The 14,978-nt window shown below is 43.6% G+C and overlaps 1 protein-coding gene across 1 annotated transcript; it reads left to right on the plus strand.

Annotated features, from left to right (window-relative positions):
* The first annotated feature begins 1,517 nt into the window (after positions 1-1,517).
* Positions 1,518-13,595, plus strand: LOC135519273 (phosphatidylcholine-sterol acyltransferase-like). The gene is made up of 6 exons (XM_064944410.1): positions 1,518-1,746; positions 3,179-3,335; positions 10,747-10,862; positions 10,947-11,042; positions 11,176-11,400; positions 12,061-13,595. The coding sequence occupies exons 1-6, from the start codon at positions 1,599-1,601 to the stop codon at positions 12,606-12,608; spliced, it is 1,290 nt and encodes a 429-aa protein (XP_064800482.1). The 5' UTR covers positions 1,518-1,598; the 3' UTR covers positions 12,609-13,595.
* Positions 13,596-14,978: the final 1,383 nt, after the last annotated feature.

Raw genomic sequence — 14,978 nt, forward strand, 5'->3', positions numbered from 1 at the left:
TCCTCTCCACCGAATAGCAGGCAGGAGAAGCAAAACAGTGATTGCTTTGCAATGCTTGCAGTTAGCCACTAATTCCTTCCAAACCACTCATTGTTGAATTTGCAATTATCAACTTGTTATGTAATGTTCAAGACCAATGAGCACCGATACGTTTTATATATATTCTCTTCATATGACAAAGATTGAAAAGCTTTTGTTAGTAGATTGTCAATGTGATTCATGATGACTGCTTGTCTGTCTTGCTAGCTAAGATTTTCAAAGTATGATTTTGACATCAGTCCAATCAAAGCTAGGGTAGATATAACGTGATTTTATCTGTGGCCAATGACCTTGAGCCTTCTTGGATGGTCACTTCTAATGGAAATCTATGGCAGAATTTTAGAGCTCTCCCTGTAGATTTGGGGGTGAAATAGTGTCCCCATGAGTGACAGAACACTGAGCCAATCACAGCGCAACTAGAGAAGTTTACCAACACCTACACTCTGTATTTTCCGCTGGCTGCCCCACCACCATTGACAGCACTGAGCTCGGCTGAAACACCTGCAATTTGGAGCTGACCATGTTTGTATGCGGCTTTATTAACTCAATAAAAACATTTTACAAACGGATATGTGACACGCATTAATGCTAAAATAACTTGCAAGACAGAAAATATAATTTTTATGTCTGCCCCACCTACCCTCAATGTGGCAGCTGGTTGTTTTGTAGCTCATAGTACTCCATCGTTTCCACTAGCTTCTCAAGCCACAAAGTCAGAATTGGCTGCACAATTAGCTTTTTGATCTTAATTTAGGGTTAGGCATAAGGTTAGCAGTGTGGTTAAGGTTAGGTTTAAAATCACATTTTAAGAATATAAATTGTAGAAATGGGCAGAGTTTATGACTATGGCTATAGAAGCTAAGAGCCTTCTACATTGCTAGCTAGCACACTACAGTTAACACACAATCACATCAAGCAGCTGAAATTACAGCAAACTATGTGCATTTTTGTTTGTTTCTTTCTATTGCCATTTCTTTGAAATTATCCGTTATAATGATCCGGATAAATTAATTCACATGGCTCAGAAGCTGTCAGTCTTGTCACATTTATTCTCTATGCATGGCATTGTGGAGTTCGCAAAAAAAACTGCACAGGTCAGAGGCAAACAAGGTTTAGACAAACCCCAACTGTTTAAACCAAATGCTAGCCTAGTAGCATGGGGAAATATTGTTTAGATGCTTTTTTTCCAGGGGAGACGTAAGTTTCTGAATTAGCTGTGAGACAGTGGATGCACATTGTGAATTCAAATGGAACTGTTCGCAGGGATGGTGGTGAATAACTAAATCCTTACTATTAACCAATCATCATCCAGGAACCATAACAACCCGTTTTATAATAGGCCAGGGGTGTATTCATTCCGCAGATTCTGTTGCAAAACGCTTCTTAAAGGAAGCAAACGGAGCGAATCAGGGAGGGACCTACCTGAATTTGTCCAATAGAAACCCTCTTTTAGTTGCAACTGTTAGCCGGAATGAATACAGCCCAGCTCTCGTCTGCCTGACCAAGTGAGAGAACTGTAAATTTTGACACGATTAAGATTTGGGCAAGATTTTGACAGAATGGGACACGCGCACTGCTGTACTGTGCTCCTTATAGTATTCATTGCGCTACAGCAAGCTGCTGGATTTTGGCTCTTCGATGTCTCTCCATCAAGTTTCAAAACTCAAAACAAAGTGCCAAACAATAGCACTCCGCCGGTTCTTATAGGTGAGCAGATTTCTATTTCTTGATTAGTTTGCTGTGATAGGCCTATTACAACATGTTATATCTCATGGAATTCAATGTATGTTTTATGTGATTGTAATAGGCTATCCGTTTGCTTTCTAATATACTGAAAGTCCAAAATGTATTTCACAAGACAGGTCGATTCTCTATCTAGAACTAGAAGCAAGTTCCAGGCAGTTTTCTATGGTTTCCACGAGGATTGTAAGGTCCTTGAACTCAGTAATGGATGTTGGTGTGAATGTTAATTAAATCATATGGTCCTGGCTGGGTCAGGGATATACAGTGGTGAGATAAAGTTTGTAAAACCTTTAGCATTTTTGGTATTTCTGAAAAAAATTGACCAAAAATGTGATCAGATCTTCGTATAAGTTCTAGTAGTAGATAGTGAACCTGGTTTAAACAACACAATAACTGTATTTTTCCCCCATTTATTTCTTGAGTAAATTGATCCCAACATTCAATTTCTTTGTCAGAAAAAGTATGTGAACCTCTAGCTTAGTCATTGCAATGAAGTGTATTAAAGTTGTCCAAAGTTTAGTACATCATATATCCAAAAGTATGTGGACACACCTTCAAATTAGTGGATGTGGCTATTTCAGCCACAACCTGTTCCTGACATGCAATGTTCAGCGACCAACATTGGCAGTAGAATGGCCTTATGGAGGCACCATTATAGGATGTCACTTTTCCAACCAGTCAGTCAGTAAGTAAAATATTTCTGCCTTGCTAGAGCTGCCTGGTCAACTGTAAGTGCTGCTATTGTGAAGTGGAAACATCTAGGAGCAACAATAGCTCAGCTGCGAAGTGGTAGGCTACACAAGCTCACAGAATGGGTCTGTGGTTGAAGCACACACTACCTAGTTCCAAACTGCCTCTGGAAGCAATGTCAGCACAAGAACGGTTTATTTTATTTTCATAACCATTGCATAATACATTCCTGACCTTTTCTGGGAGTGATGGGTTCATATTCTCGAAGGAGCCATACAACAAATTGTCATCCGCATCGCTCATTTAATTGGGACTAGTAAATACACTGAACAAAAATATAAATATGATATGATGGTTGTTAAATCAATATTTGCGCATTAAAGCGTTTACACTGACATCTCCTCACATAATTCAATTTACCGACACAAAAAGATCCCACCTTGTCTAGCATATTTTCTTTTGTCGACATTTGGAAAGTTAAACTAAAATGTTTGTTTTCATCAGGCAGTCATTACATTTTTTTTATCCAACATGTACTTTACTCGCATAAAAAGGTTATAATGCTTGTTTACACATGCAGTTTATGACCGGTCTGATTTTTGTACATGCGCAGACATTTCAGAAATGGTTCATACAGATATTTAGTAGGAAATGTACGCAATGTTTATATATTTATATAACATTTGACAACTTTTTTTTTTACCAGTGCCTGGGACTGCAGGAAACCAGCTTGAAGCCAAGATTGACAAGCCAAGCCGTGTGCATTGGATGTGCTACAAAAAGACAGATGACTTTTTCACACTTTGGATTGACCTGAATATGTTCATGCCAATTGGGATTAACTGTTGGATTGATAATATAAGGTGAGGGGGAGAATGAATATGATCATAATAATTCTGTTTAGATCATGATTAATTCAATCATTTTAACTCTACACTTAGGGAGCATTTCCTAATGGTTCATTGTTGTAACAATAAATAATGCGCTGTAATAGAAGAGCATACATACAACCACAACTCTATTTTCACAAATCTTATTAGTCACATGCGCGAATACAACAGGTGTAGTAGACCTTACAGTGAAATGCTTACTTACGAGCATAACCAACAAAGCAGTTTAAAAAAATACAGATAAGAAATAAAAGTAACAAGTATTTAAAGAGTAGCAGTAAAATAACAATAGCGAGACTATATACAGGGGGTACTGGCACAGAGTCAATGTGCAGGGGAACTGGTTAGTTGAGGTAATATGTACATGTAGGTAGAGTTATTAAAGTGACTATGCATAGATGATAACAACAGAGAGTAGCAGCAGTGTAAAGGGGGGCAATGCAAATAGTATGGGTAGCCATTTTGATTAGGTGTTCAGGAGTCTTATGGTTTGGGGGTAGAAGCTGTTTAGAAGCCTCTTGGACCTAGACTTGGCGCTCCGGTACCGCTTGCCGTGCGGTAGCAGAGAGAACAGTCTATGATTAGGGTGGCTGGAGTCTTCAATCATTTTTAGGGCCTATAGAGGTCCTGGATGGCAGGAAGCTTGGTCCCAGTGATGGCAATGCGAACGGCCCAGTACCTCTGTAGTGCCTTGCGGTCAGGGGCCGAGCTGTTGCCATACCAGGCAGTGATACAACCAATCAGAATGCTCTCGATGGTGCAGCTGTAGAACCATTTGAGGATCTGAGGACCCATGCCAAATCTTTTCAGTCTCCTGAGGGGGAATAGGTTCTGCCGGGCCCTCTTTGACTGTCTTGGTTAGAGGTCGACCGATTAATCGGAATGGCCGATTTAATTAGGGCCGATTTCAAGTTTTCATAATAATCGTAAATCGGTATTTTGGGTGCCGATTTGGTGATTTATTTATTATATATTTTTTAATACCTTTATTTAACTAGGCAAATCAGTTAAGAACACATTATTATTTTCAATGACGGCCTAGGAACGGAGGGTTAACTGCCTTGTTCAGGGGCAGAACGACAGATTTTCACCTTGTCAGCTCGGGGGATCCAATCTTGCAAGGCTACAGTTAACTAGTCCAACACAATAACGGCCTGCCTCTCTCGTTGCACTCCACAAGGAGACTGCCTGTTGCGCAAATGCAGTAAGCCAAGGTAAGTTGCTAGCTAGCATTAAACTTATAACAAACAATCAATCATAATCACTAGTTAACTACACATGGTTGATGATATTACTAGATATTATCTAGCGTGTCCTGCGTTGCATATAATCTGACTGAGCATACAAGTATCTTAAGTATCTGACTGAACGGTGGTAGGCAGAAGCAGGCGCGTAAACATTCAAACAGCACTTTCAGCGTTTTGCCAGCAACTCTTTGTTGTGCGTCAAACATTGCGCTGTTTATGACTTCAAGCCTATCAACTCCCGAAATGAGGCTGGTGTAACCGAAGTGAAATGGCTAGCTAGTTAGCGCGCGCTAATAGCGTTTCAAACGTCACTCGCTCTGAGGCTTCTAGTAGTTGTTCCCCTTGCTCTGCATGGGTAACGCTGCTTCGATGGTGGCTGTTGTCGTTGTGTTGCAGGTTCGAGCCCAGGGAGGAGCGAGGAGAGGGACGGAAGCTATACTGTTACACTGGCAATACTAAAGTGCCTATAAGAACATCCAATAGTCAAAGGTTAATGATATACAAATGGTATAGAGGAAATAGTCCTATAATTCCTATAATAACTACAACCTAAAACCTCTTACCTTGGAATATTGAAGTCTCACATTAAAAGGAACCACCAGCTTTCATATGTTCTCATGTTCTGAGCACGGAACTGAAACGTTAGCTTTCTTACATAGCACATATTGCACTTTTACTTTCTTCTCCAACACATTGTTTTTGCATTATTTAAACCAAATTGAACATGTTTCATTATTTGCTTGAGACTAAATTGATTTTGATGTATTATATTAAGTTAAAATAAGTGTTCATTCAGTATTGTTGTAATTGTCATTATTACAAATACATTTTTTTTTTAAATTGGCAGATTAATCGGTATCGGCTTTGTTGGTCCTCCAATAATCGGTATCGGTATCGGCGTTGAAAAATCATAATCGGTCGACCTCTAGTCTTGGTGTGCTTGGACCATGTTAGTTTGTTAGTGATGGGTGCACACTCTCAACTAGCTCCACTGCAGCCCCGTCGATGAGAATGGGGCGTGAATGGGGCGTGCTCGATCATCTTTTTCCTGTCGTCCACAATCATCTCCTTTGTCTTGATCATGTTGCGGGAGAGGTTGTTGTCCCGGCACCACACGACCAGGTCTCTAACCTCCCCCCTTAGGCTGTCTCGTCATTGTCGGTGATCAGGCCTACCACTGTTGTCATCTGCAAACTTAATGATGGTGTTGGAGTCGTGCCTGGCCGTGCAGTCAAGAATGAATAGGGAGTACAAGAGGGGACAAGGAGGGGACTCACCCCTGAAGGGCAACTGTGTTGAGGATCAGCATGGTGGATGTGTTGTTAACCAACCCTTACAACCTGGGGGCGACCTGTCAGGAAGTCCAGGATCCAGTTGCAGAGGGAGTTGTTTAATCCCAGGGTCCTTAGCTTATTGATGAGCTTTGAGGGCACTATGAGCTGAGCTGTAGTCAATGAATAGCATTCTCACATAGGTGTTCCTTTTGTCCAGATGGGAAAGGGCGGTGTTGAGTGCAATAGAGATTGCATCATCTGTAGATCTTTTGGGGCGGTATGCAAATTGCAGTGGTTCTCGGGTTTCTGGGATGATTGTGTTGATGTGAGCCATGACTTGCCTTTCAAAGCACTTCATGGCTACAGGCGTGAGTGCTACAGGTCGGTAGTCATTTAGGCAGGTTACCTTAGTGTTCTTGGGCACAGGCACTATTGTGGTCTGCTTAAAACATGTTGGTATTACAGACTCGGACAGGGAGAGGTTGAACATGTCAGTGAAAACAATTGTGAGTTGGTCAGCGCATGCTTGCAGTACACATCCTGGTAATCCATCTGGCCCTGCGGCCTTGTGAATGTTGACCTGTTTAAAATGTCTTTCTCACATCGGCTGCGGAGAGCATGATCACAGTCTTCCGGAACAGCTGGTGCTCTCATGCATGTTTCAGTGTTATTTGCCTCTAAGCGAGCACAGAAGTAGTTTAGCTCGTCCCGTAGGTTTGTGTCACTGGGCAGCTCTCGGCTGTGCTTCTCTTTGTAGTCTGTAATGGTTTGCAAGCCCTGCCACATCCGACGGGCTCGAATCTATCTTAGTCCTTTATTGACGCTATGCCTGTTTGATGGTTCGTCGGAGGGCATAATGGGATTTCTTTAAAGCTTCCGGGTTAGAGTCCCGTTCCTTGAAAGCTGCAGCTCTAGCCTTTAGCTCAGTGCGGATGTTGCCTGTATTCCATGGCTGAAACGGTGTATGTACGTACAGTCACTGTGGGGACGACATCATCAATGCACTTATTGATGAAGTGCCATCAGTCATTGGCTTCGTCAATGTCATCGGAGGAATCCCTGAACATGTTCCAGTCCGTGTTGGCAAAACAGTCCTGTAGCTTAGCATCTGCTTCATCTGACCACTTTTTTATTGATCTAGTCACTGGTGCTTCCTGCTTTAATTTTTGCTTTGTAAGCAGGAATCAGGAGGATGAAATTATGGTCAGATTTGCCAAATGGAGGGCGAGGGAGAGCTTTGTATGCGTCTCTGTGTGTGGAGTAAAGTTGGTCCAGAGTTTCTTTTCCTCTGGTTACACATTTAACATTTTACATTTACATTTAAGTCATTTAGCAGACGCTCTTATCCAGAGCGACTTACAAATTGGTGAATTCACCTTCTGACATCCAGTGGAACAGCCACTTTAAAATAGTGCATCTAAATCATTAAGGGGGGTGGTGAGAAGGATTACTTATCCTATCCTAGGTATTCCTTGAAGAGGTGGGGTTTCAGGTGTCTCCGGAAGGTGGTGATTGACTCCGCTGTCCTGGCGTCGTGAGGGAGTTTGTTCCACCATTGGGGGGCCAGAGCAGCGAACAGTTTTGACTGGGCTGAGCGGGAACTGTACTTCCTCAATGGTAGGGAGGCGAGCAGGCCAGAGGTGGATGAACGCAGTGCCCTTACTTGGGTGTAGGGCCTGATCAGAGCCTGGAGGTACTGCGGTGCCGTTCCCCTCACAGCTCCGTAGGCAAGCACCATGGTCTTGTAGCGGATGCGAGCTTCAACTGGAAGCCAGTGGAGAGAGCGGAGGAGCGGGGTGACGTGAGAGAACTTGGGAAGGTTGAACACCAGACGGGCTGCGGCGTTCTGGATGAGTTGTAGGGGTTTAATGGCACAGGCAGGGAGCCCAGCCAACAGCGAGTTGCAGTAATCCAGACGGGAGATGACAAGTGCCTGGATTAGGACCTGCGCCGCTTCCTGTGTGAGGCAGGGTCGTACTCTGCGGATGTTGTAGAGCATGAACCTACAGGAACGGGCCACCGCCATGATGTTGGTTGAGAACGACAGGGTGTTGTCCAGGATCACGCCAAGGTTCTTAGCGCTCTGGGAGGAGGACACAATGGAGTTGTCAACCGTGATGGCGAGATCATGGAACGGGCAGTCCTTCCCCGGGAGGAAGAGCAGCTCCGTCTTGCCGAGGTTCAGCTTGAGGTGGTGATCCGTCATCCACACTGATATGTCTGCCAGACATGCAGAGATGCGATTCGCCACCTGGTCATCAGAAGGGGAAAGGAGAAGATTAATTGTGTGTCGTCTGCATAGCAATGATAGGAGAGACCATGTGAGGTTATGACAGAGCCAAGTGACTTGGTGTATAGCGAGAATAGGAGAGGGCCTAGAACAGAGCCCTGGGGGACACCAGTGGTGAGAGCGCGTGGCGAGGAGACAGATTCTCGCCACGCCACCTGGTAGGAGCGACCTGTCAGGTAGGACGCAATCCAAGCGTGGGCCGCGCCGGAGATGCCCAACTCGGAGAGGGTGGAGAGGAGGATCTGATGGTTCACAGTATCGAAGGCAGCCGATAGGTCTAGAAGGATGAGAGCAGAGGAGAGAGAGTTAGCTTTAGCAGTGCGGAGCGCCTCCGTGATACAGAGAAGAGCAGTCTCAGTTGAATGACTAGTCTTGAAACCTGACTGATTTGGATCAAGAAGGTCATTCTGAGAGAGATAGCGGGAGAGCTGGCCAAGGACGGCACGTTCAAGAGTTTTGGAGAGAAAAGAAAGAAGGGATACTGGTCTGTAGTTGTTGACATCGGAGGGATCGAGTGTAGGTTTTTTCAGAAGGGGTGCAACTCTCGCTCTCTTGAAGACGGAAGGGACATAGCCAGCGGTCAGGGATGAGTTGATGAGCGAGGTGAGGTAAGGGAGAAGGTCTCCGGAAATGGTCTGGAGAAGAGAGGAGGGGATAGGGTCAAGCGGGCAGGTTGTTGGGCGGCCGGCCGTCACAAGAAGCGAGATTTCATCTGGAGAGAGAGGGGAGAAAGAGGTCAGAGCACAGGGTAGGGCAGTGTGAGCAGAACCAGCGGTGTCGTTTGACTTAGCAAACGAGGATCGGATGTCGTCGACCTTCTTTTCAAAATGGTTGACGAAGTCATCTGCAGAGAGGGAGGGGGGGGAGGGGGAGGAGGATTCAGGAGGGAGGAGAAGGTGGCAAAGAGCTTCCTAGGGTTAGAGGCAGATGCTTGGAATTTAGAGTGGTAGAAAGTGGCTTTAGCAGCAGAGACAGAGGAGGAAAATGTAGAGAGGAGGGAGTGAAAGGATGCCAGGTCCGCAGGGAGGCGAGTTTTCCTCCATTTCCGCTCGGCTGCCCGGAGCTCTGTTCTGTGAGCTCGCAATGAGTCATCGAGCCACGGAGCGGGAGGGGAGGACCGAGCCGGCCTGGAGGATAGGGGACATAGAGAGTCAAAGGATGCAGAAAGGGAAGAGAGGAGGGTTGAGGAGGCAGAATCAGGAGAAAGGTTGGAGAAGGTATGAGCAGAGGGAAGAGATGATAGGATGGAAGAGGAGAGAGTAGCGGGGAGAGAGAGCGAAGGTTGGGACGGCGCGATACCATCCGAGTAGGGGCAGTGTGGGAAGTGTTGGATGAGAGCGAGAGGGAAAAGGATACAAGGTAGTGGTCGGAGACTTGGAGGGGAGTTGCAATGAGGTTAGTGGAAGAACAGCATCTAGTAAAGATGAGGTCGAGCGTATTGCCTGCCTTGTGAGTAGGGGGGGAAGTTGAGAGGGTGAGGTCAAAAGAGGAGAGGAGTGGAAAGAAGGAGGCAGAGAGGAATGAGTCAAAGGTAGACGTGGGGAGGTTAAAGTCACCCAGGACTGTGAGAGGTGAGCCGTCCTCAGGAAAGGAGCTTATCAAGGCATCAAGCTCATTGATGAACTCTCCGAGGGAACCTGGAGGGCGATAAATGATAACATGGTTTAACATGGTGATAGAAATTTGGTAAAACGGATTTAAGTTTCCCTGCATTAAAGTCCCCGGCTACTCGGAGCGCCGCCTCTGGGTGAGTGTTTTCTTGTTTGCTTATGGCGGAATACAGCTCATTCAATGCTGTCTTAGTGCCAGCCTCTGACTGGTGGAATGTAAACAGCTGCGGAAAATACAGATGAAAACACTCTAGGTAGATAGTGTTGTCTACAGCTTATCATGAGATACTCCACCTCAGGCGAGAAAAACCTCAAGACTTCCTTAGATATCGTGCACCAGCTGTTATTTACAAAAATACATAGTAACCAACCAGCTGTATGTTGATAGTGCGTTGTTCAGCCATGACTCCGTGAAGCATAAATATATTACAGTTTTGAATGTCCCTTTGGTAGTTTAATCTTCCGCGAAGGTCATCTATTTTATTGTCCAAAGACTGCACATTTGCCAGCAGAATGGAAGGAAGTGGGGGTTTATTCGATCGCCTACAAATTCTCAGAAGGCAGCCTGCCCTCCAGTCCCTTTTTCTCCGCCTCCACTTCACGCAAATCACGGGGATCTGGGCCTGTTCCCAAGAAAGCAGTATATCGTTGGCGTTGGACTCGTCAGACTCGTTAAAGGCAAAAAAGGATTCTGCTAGACCTTGGTGAGTAATCGCAGTCCTGATGTCCAGAAGTTATTTTCGGTCATAAGAGGCGGTAGTGGCAACGTTATGTACAAAATAAGTTAAAAAAGGAGTTACAAACAACGCAAAAAAAACAACCAAAAAACACAATCGGTTGGTGGCACGTAAAATGTCTGCCTTCTCCGGCACAATCTTTCTTCATTGTCCTCAGCATTTTAGTGGTTGGGTTCATTTCCTTATGCAATAACATTATGTACCTACTGCGTATTTCTTGCTACAGAATTGTATACAATAGGACAACTCGCAAGTCATCCAATTCTGCAGGGGTGTCTGTGAGAGTGCCTGGTTTTGGACAGACATATACTGTTGAGTTCTTGGACAACCACAAGCTGTCAGGTGAGAACAACCATAATGAGGCCATCTTTTCCTATGTCTTCTTTTTGATTATGATTTCATTGAATGAAATGTCTCGTTTTCCAGGTTATTTTAATAATATGGTTACACATTTGGTCAACATGGGATATGTCCGCAATGAGGCTGTCCGAGCAGCACCATATGACTTCAGAGTAGCTCCGAGTAAGTGTCATCATGGACACACACACCATCCAACTGACAATCACTTTCCTGTACGGAAAGTGCAACTCATTAATTGTTTATGCACACATGCTTACACATAATGTGACTGTTCCTATTTGTCTCTCCTTATCAGACGAGCAGGAGGAATACTTTGCACGACTGAAGAAGCTGATTGAGGATATGTACGAGAGGGATCAACAACCACTTTACATCCTGGGCCATAGCATGGGAAGCAATTATATACTCTACTTCTTATATCAGCAGACCCAGGCTTGGAAAGACCAATACATTAAAGGCTTCATTTCACTTGGAGCACCCTGGGGTGGGGCTGTCAAGACCCTTCGAGTACTAGCATCAGGTACTGTGTCAGAATTTGGTGGACAGATTGAACAACCTCACCCATAGTAGAAACATAATATACTTGAGAGAACCTGATAGCCGGGTTGAAGTAGATTACATTTACCGTAATCACCTCATGTTGCAAAATTGTTTTACTTGCAGGGTGAAATAATTAATTTCTTTCCTGGTAGGGGACTTCCTATATGTGCACACACTTGCACCAAAAACATTTATGGGCCTAATTATAGAATTACATATAGAATACCTGTTAATTCAATAGCATCTCTTTGGCCCTAGTGGTAAAGATTTGTAATTTAACTTTTAAAATGTATTACTGGACCTTTTTATTGTGGCCTCAACACAACCAGTTATGTTTTTATCTGATTGTTTGACAATCACTTAAGGGCTCCTTTACTAGACTACCTGCACATGTTCAACCACTCGCAACATATATCCAGCCTCCAAACATTGGTGAATGGAAAAAGACATCTGTTACACCAAAAAGTGCCCCCACTATTTATTTTGCCAGGACGCCGGACCGGACCGCCTTGCCCATGTCTTCATTTTCTTGAAAGGGCGGTAGGTCAGGTTTGTCTGGATTACATTGGCGAGTCACACATTGTCTGGAGATTGCCAAGAGAAAATTATTGATATTGAATGATAACAATTGTCTCCACAGGTGAAAATCTTGGCATCCCACTGGTGTCCAACATCAAGATCCGGGAGCAGCAGCGGATGACCACCACAAACCCCTGGATGCTTCCATTTGAAGAGGTCTGGCCTACAGACCACGTCTTCATCTCCACGCCATTATTCAACTATACCCGCCAGGACTACCAGCGCTTCTTTAAAGACATTGACTTTGAAGATGGCTGGTTCATGTGGGAAGACACCAGAAACTTGACAGCTGGTCTGCCCCCTCCTGGTGTTGAGATGTACTGCTTCTATGGTGTGGGGCTGCTCACACCGGTTACCTATATTTATGACGACCAGTTCCCAAATGCAGACCCCATAGACTATGTGTATGCTGATGGGGATGATACAGTGGACAGTCTTAGCCTCGGTCTTTGTAAACGCTGGAGAGGGAAGCAAGCACAGCCTGTCCATGTCAAGGAATTCAGGTCTATGCCCCACATGGAAATAGTATTAAATAGGAAGGTGATCAATGTGGTCCAGAGTATTCTGGAGGGAAGATATGGTGAAGAGGATTCTACATTGATGAACTGATGAACATCCCATTGATTCCCCACTCATGCAAGATCAGGCCCAGCCGGACCAGCCTCCCAAATCTATACTGTAAGCTTTTGGGGAGAAAATTATTCACCCTCCCAATATACATACTATTACTGATGCCAGTAGGCTAGCTACAGAGGTGGACTTATACACAATGTACAAACCACTAGGAACACCTGCTCTTTCCATGACAGACTTATTTGATGTTACTCCCAACTTCAATCAGTATAGATGAAGGGGAGGATACAGGTTATAGAATGATTTTTAAGCCTTGAGACAATTACCACCCCATAACATTATTTGCGCCTCTACCAGATGGAAACTAAAAGTGTAATGGCTGTGCTCAATGTAATGGCACTTACAAATGTAGACCCCAATCAAAGGTGTTATCTTGTGCTCCACTAAGGCAGTTATTTGTGTTATAACTTTTCCTTGTGGTAAAAATTGTGGGTTAAAAGAAAGCGCAAATTAAAAATAAGAATCATGGAGCATCGTAGCACCATTAGGTGCAAAAACTAGACGTACCCAGTTGTGGCCCACTTTTTGGAAGCGAACCACTATTTCGTCCCTTCGTGAAATCGCCATCGAACATGTCACCCTCCCAAGGAGAGGGGGTGACCTCAAACGAGAGGCCGCCTGGATCTTTCATTTAAAGGCCTCCTCTCTCTTGCTCCCTTCGGTATCAATGTAGACTTTGATCTGAAGCCATTCTTGTGATTGTGATTTTTCTATTCATTGTAAATATTTATAGGCCTATGTAGACAAATTGTATCTATGATCATATGTTATCCATTCATGCTTTTTATATGCTCTATTTATATCTGTAAATCAACCAATGAAATCAAGCCACACTCAGCCATGATTAGACACCTGTGTGTCCTTTGAAACTCTATAAACTAGTGAACCGCGGTGTTTGTCATTATACCCTGATGAAGGCAGCTTGTCTGTCGAAACGTTGGTTATTAAAGTATTGCATCTGAACTCCTTGACTGTGCGGCTCGCCTGTTCTTTTTCGAAGGTTTACCTTCCAACAGGACAACAACCCTAGGCACACAGCCAAGATAACGCAGGGGTAGCTTCTGGGCATGTCTCTGAATGTCGTTGAGTGGCCCAGCCAGAGTCCGGACTTGAACATCTCTGGAGAGCCCTTAAAATAGCTGTACAGCAACGCTCCCTATCCAACCTGACAGAGCTTGAGAGGATCTTCAGAGAAGAATGGGAGATTCTCCCAAATACCAGTGTGCCAATCTTGTAGCGTCATACCCAAGAAGACTCAAGGCTGTATTTGCTGCCAAAGGTGCTTCAACAGAGTACTGAGTGAAGCATCTGAATACTTATGTAAATGTGATATTTCCATTTTAAAATTTTAACATATTTGCAAATGTCTAAACCTATTTTTGCTTTGTCAGTATCAGTGGTATAAAGTACTTAAGTTAAAATACTTTCAAGTACTAAAGTTCTTTTGGATATCTGTACTTTCTATATTTTTGACAACTTTTACTTCACTACACTACTAAAGAAAACATTGTACTTTTTACTCTACATTTTCCCTGACACCCAAAAGTACTCGTTACATTTCGAATGCTTAGCAGGACAGGAAAATGGTCCAATTCACACAGTTATCAAGAGAACATCCCTGGTCATACCTACTGCCTCTGAAATGCTGCGTTTGAGTGTGCCCCTGGCAGTCCGTAAATTAAAATAAACTAGAAAATCCGGTTTGCTTAATATAAGGAATGTATTAAGCAAACACATAAGGGATGTGAAAGGATTTATACATGTACTTTAACTACTTAAGTATATTTTAGCAATTTCATTTGCTTTTGATACTTAAAGTATATTTAAAAACAAATACTTTTTGACTTTTTCTTGAGTCGTTTTCTGTTAAGGTATCTTTACTTTTACTCAAGTATGATAGTTGGGTACTTTTTCCACCACTGGTCAGCATGGGGTTGTGTGTAGATTGATAAGGGGGGGAAAAAACTATTTAATCTATTTTAGGATGAGGCTGTAACTTAACAAAATGTGGAAAAAGTTAAAGGGTCTGAATACTTTCTGAATGCACTGTATGTACACTCATCCTAACAGGTATTGAAATGTAATATGCATTTTGCCTTGTTTCATTATGTTTATCTTTTCCTCTCAGCATGATAGGACATAAAACATTTCTTTGAAGATGCGCTCTATTCATGTGCTTCTAATGAGCCATTTGACTTTATGTTCGTATTCTTATCTTTTATTATTTCTTATTGTTGTTGCATTGTCGGGATGGAACCTGCAAGTAAGCATTTCTTTGGACGATGTATACCATGAGTATCCCGTTCATACGACTAATAAAACTTGAAACTTGTTCATCCATTCATG

This window comes from Oncorhynchus masou, chromosome 29 (genome assembly GCF_036934945.1).
Source record: "Oncorhynchus masou masou isolate Uvic2021 chromosome 29, UVic_Omas_1.1, whole genome shotgun sequence".
NCBI lineage: Eukaryota > Metazoa > Chordata > Actinopteri > Salmoniformes > Salmonidae > Oncorhynchus > Oncorhynchus masou.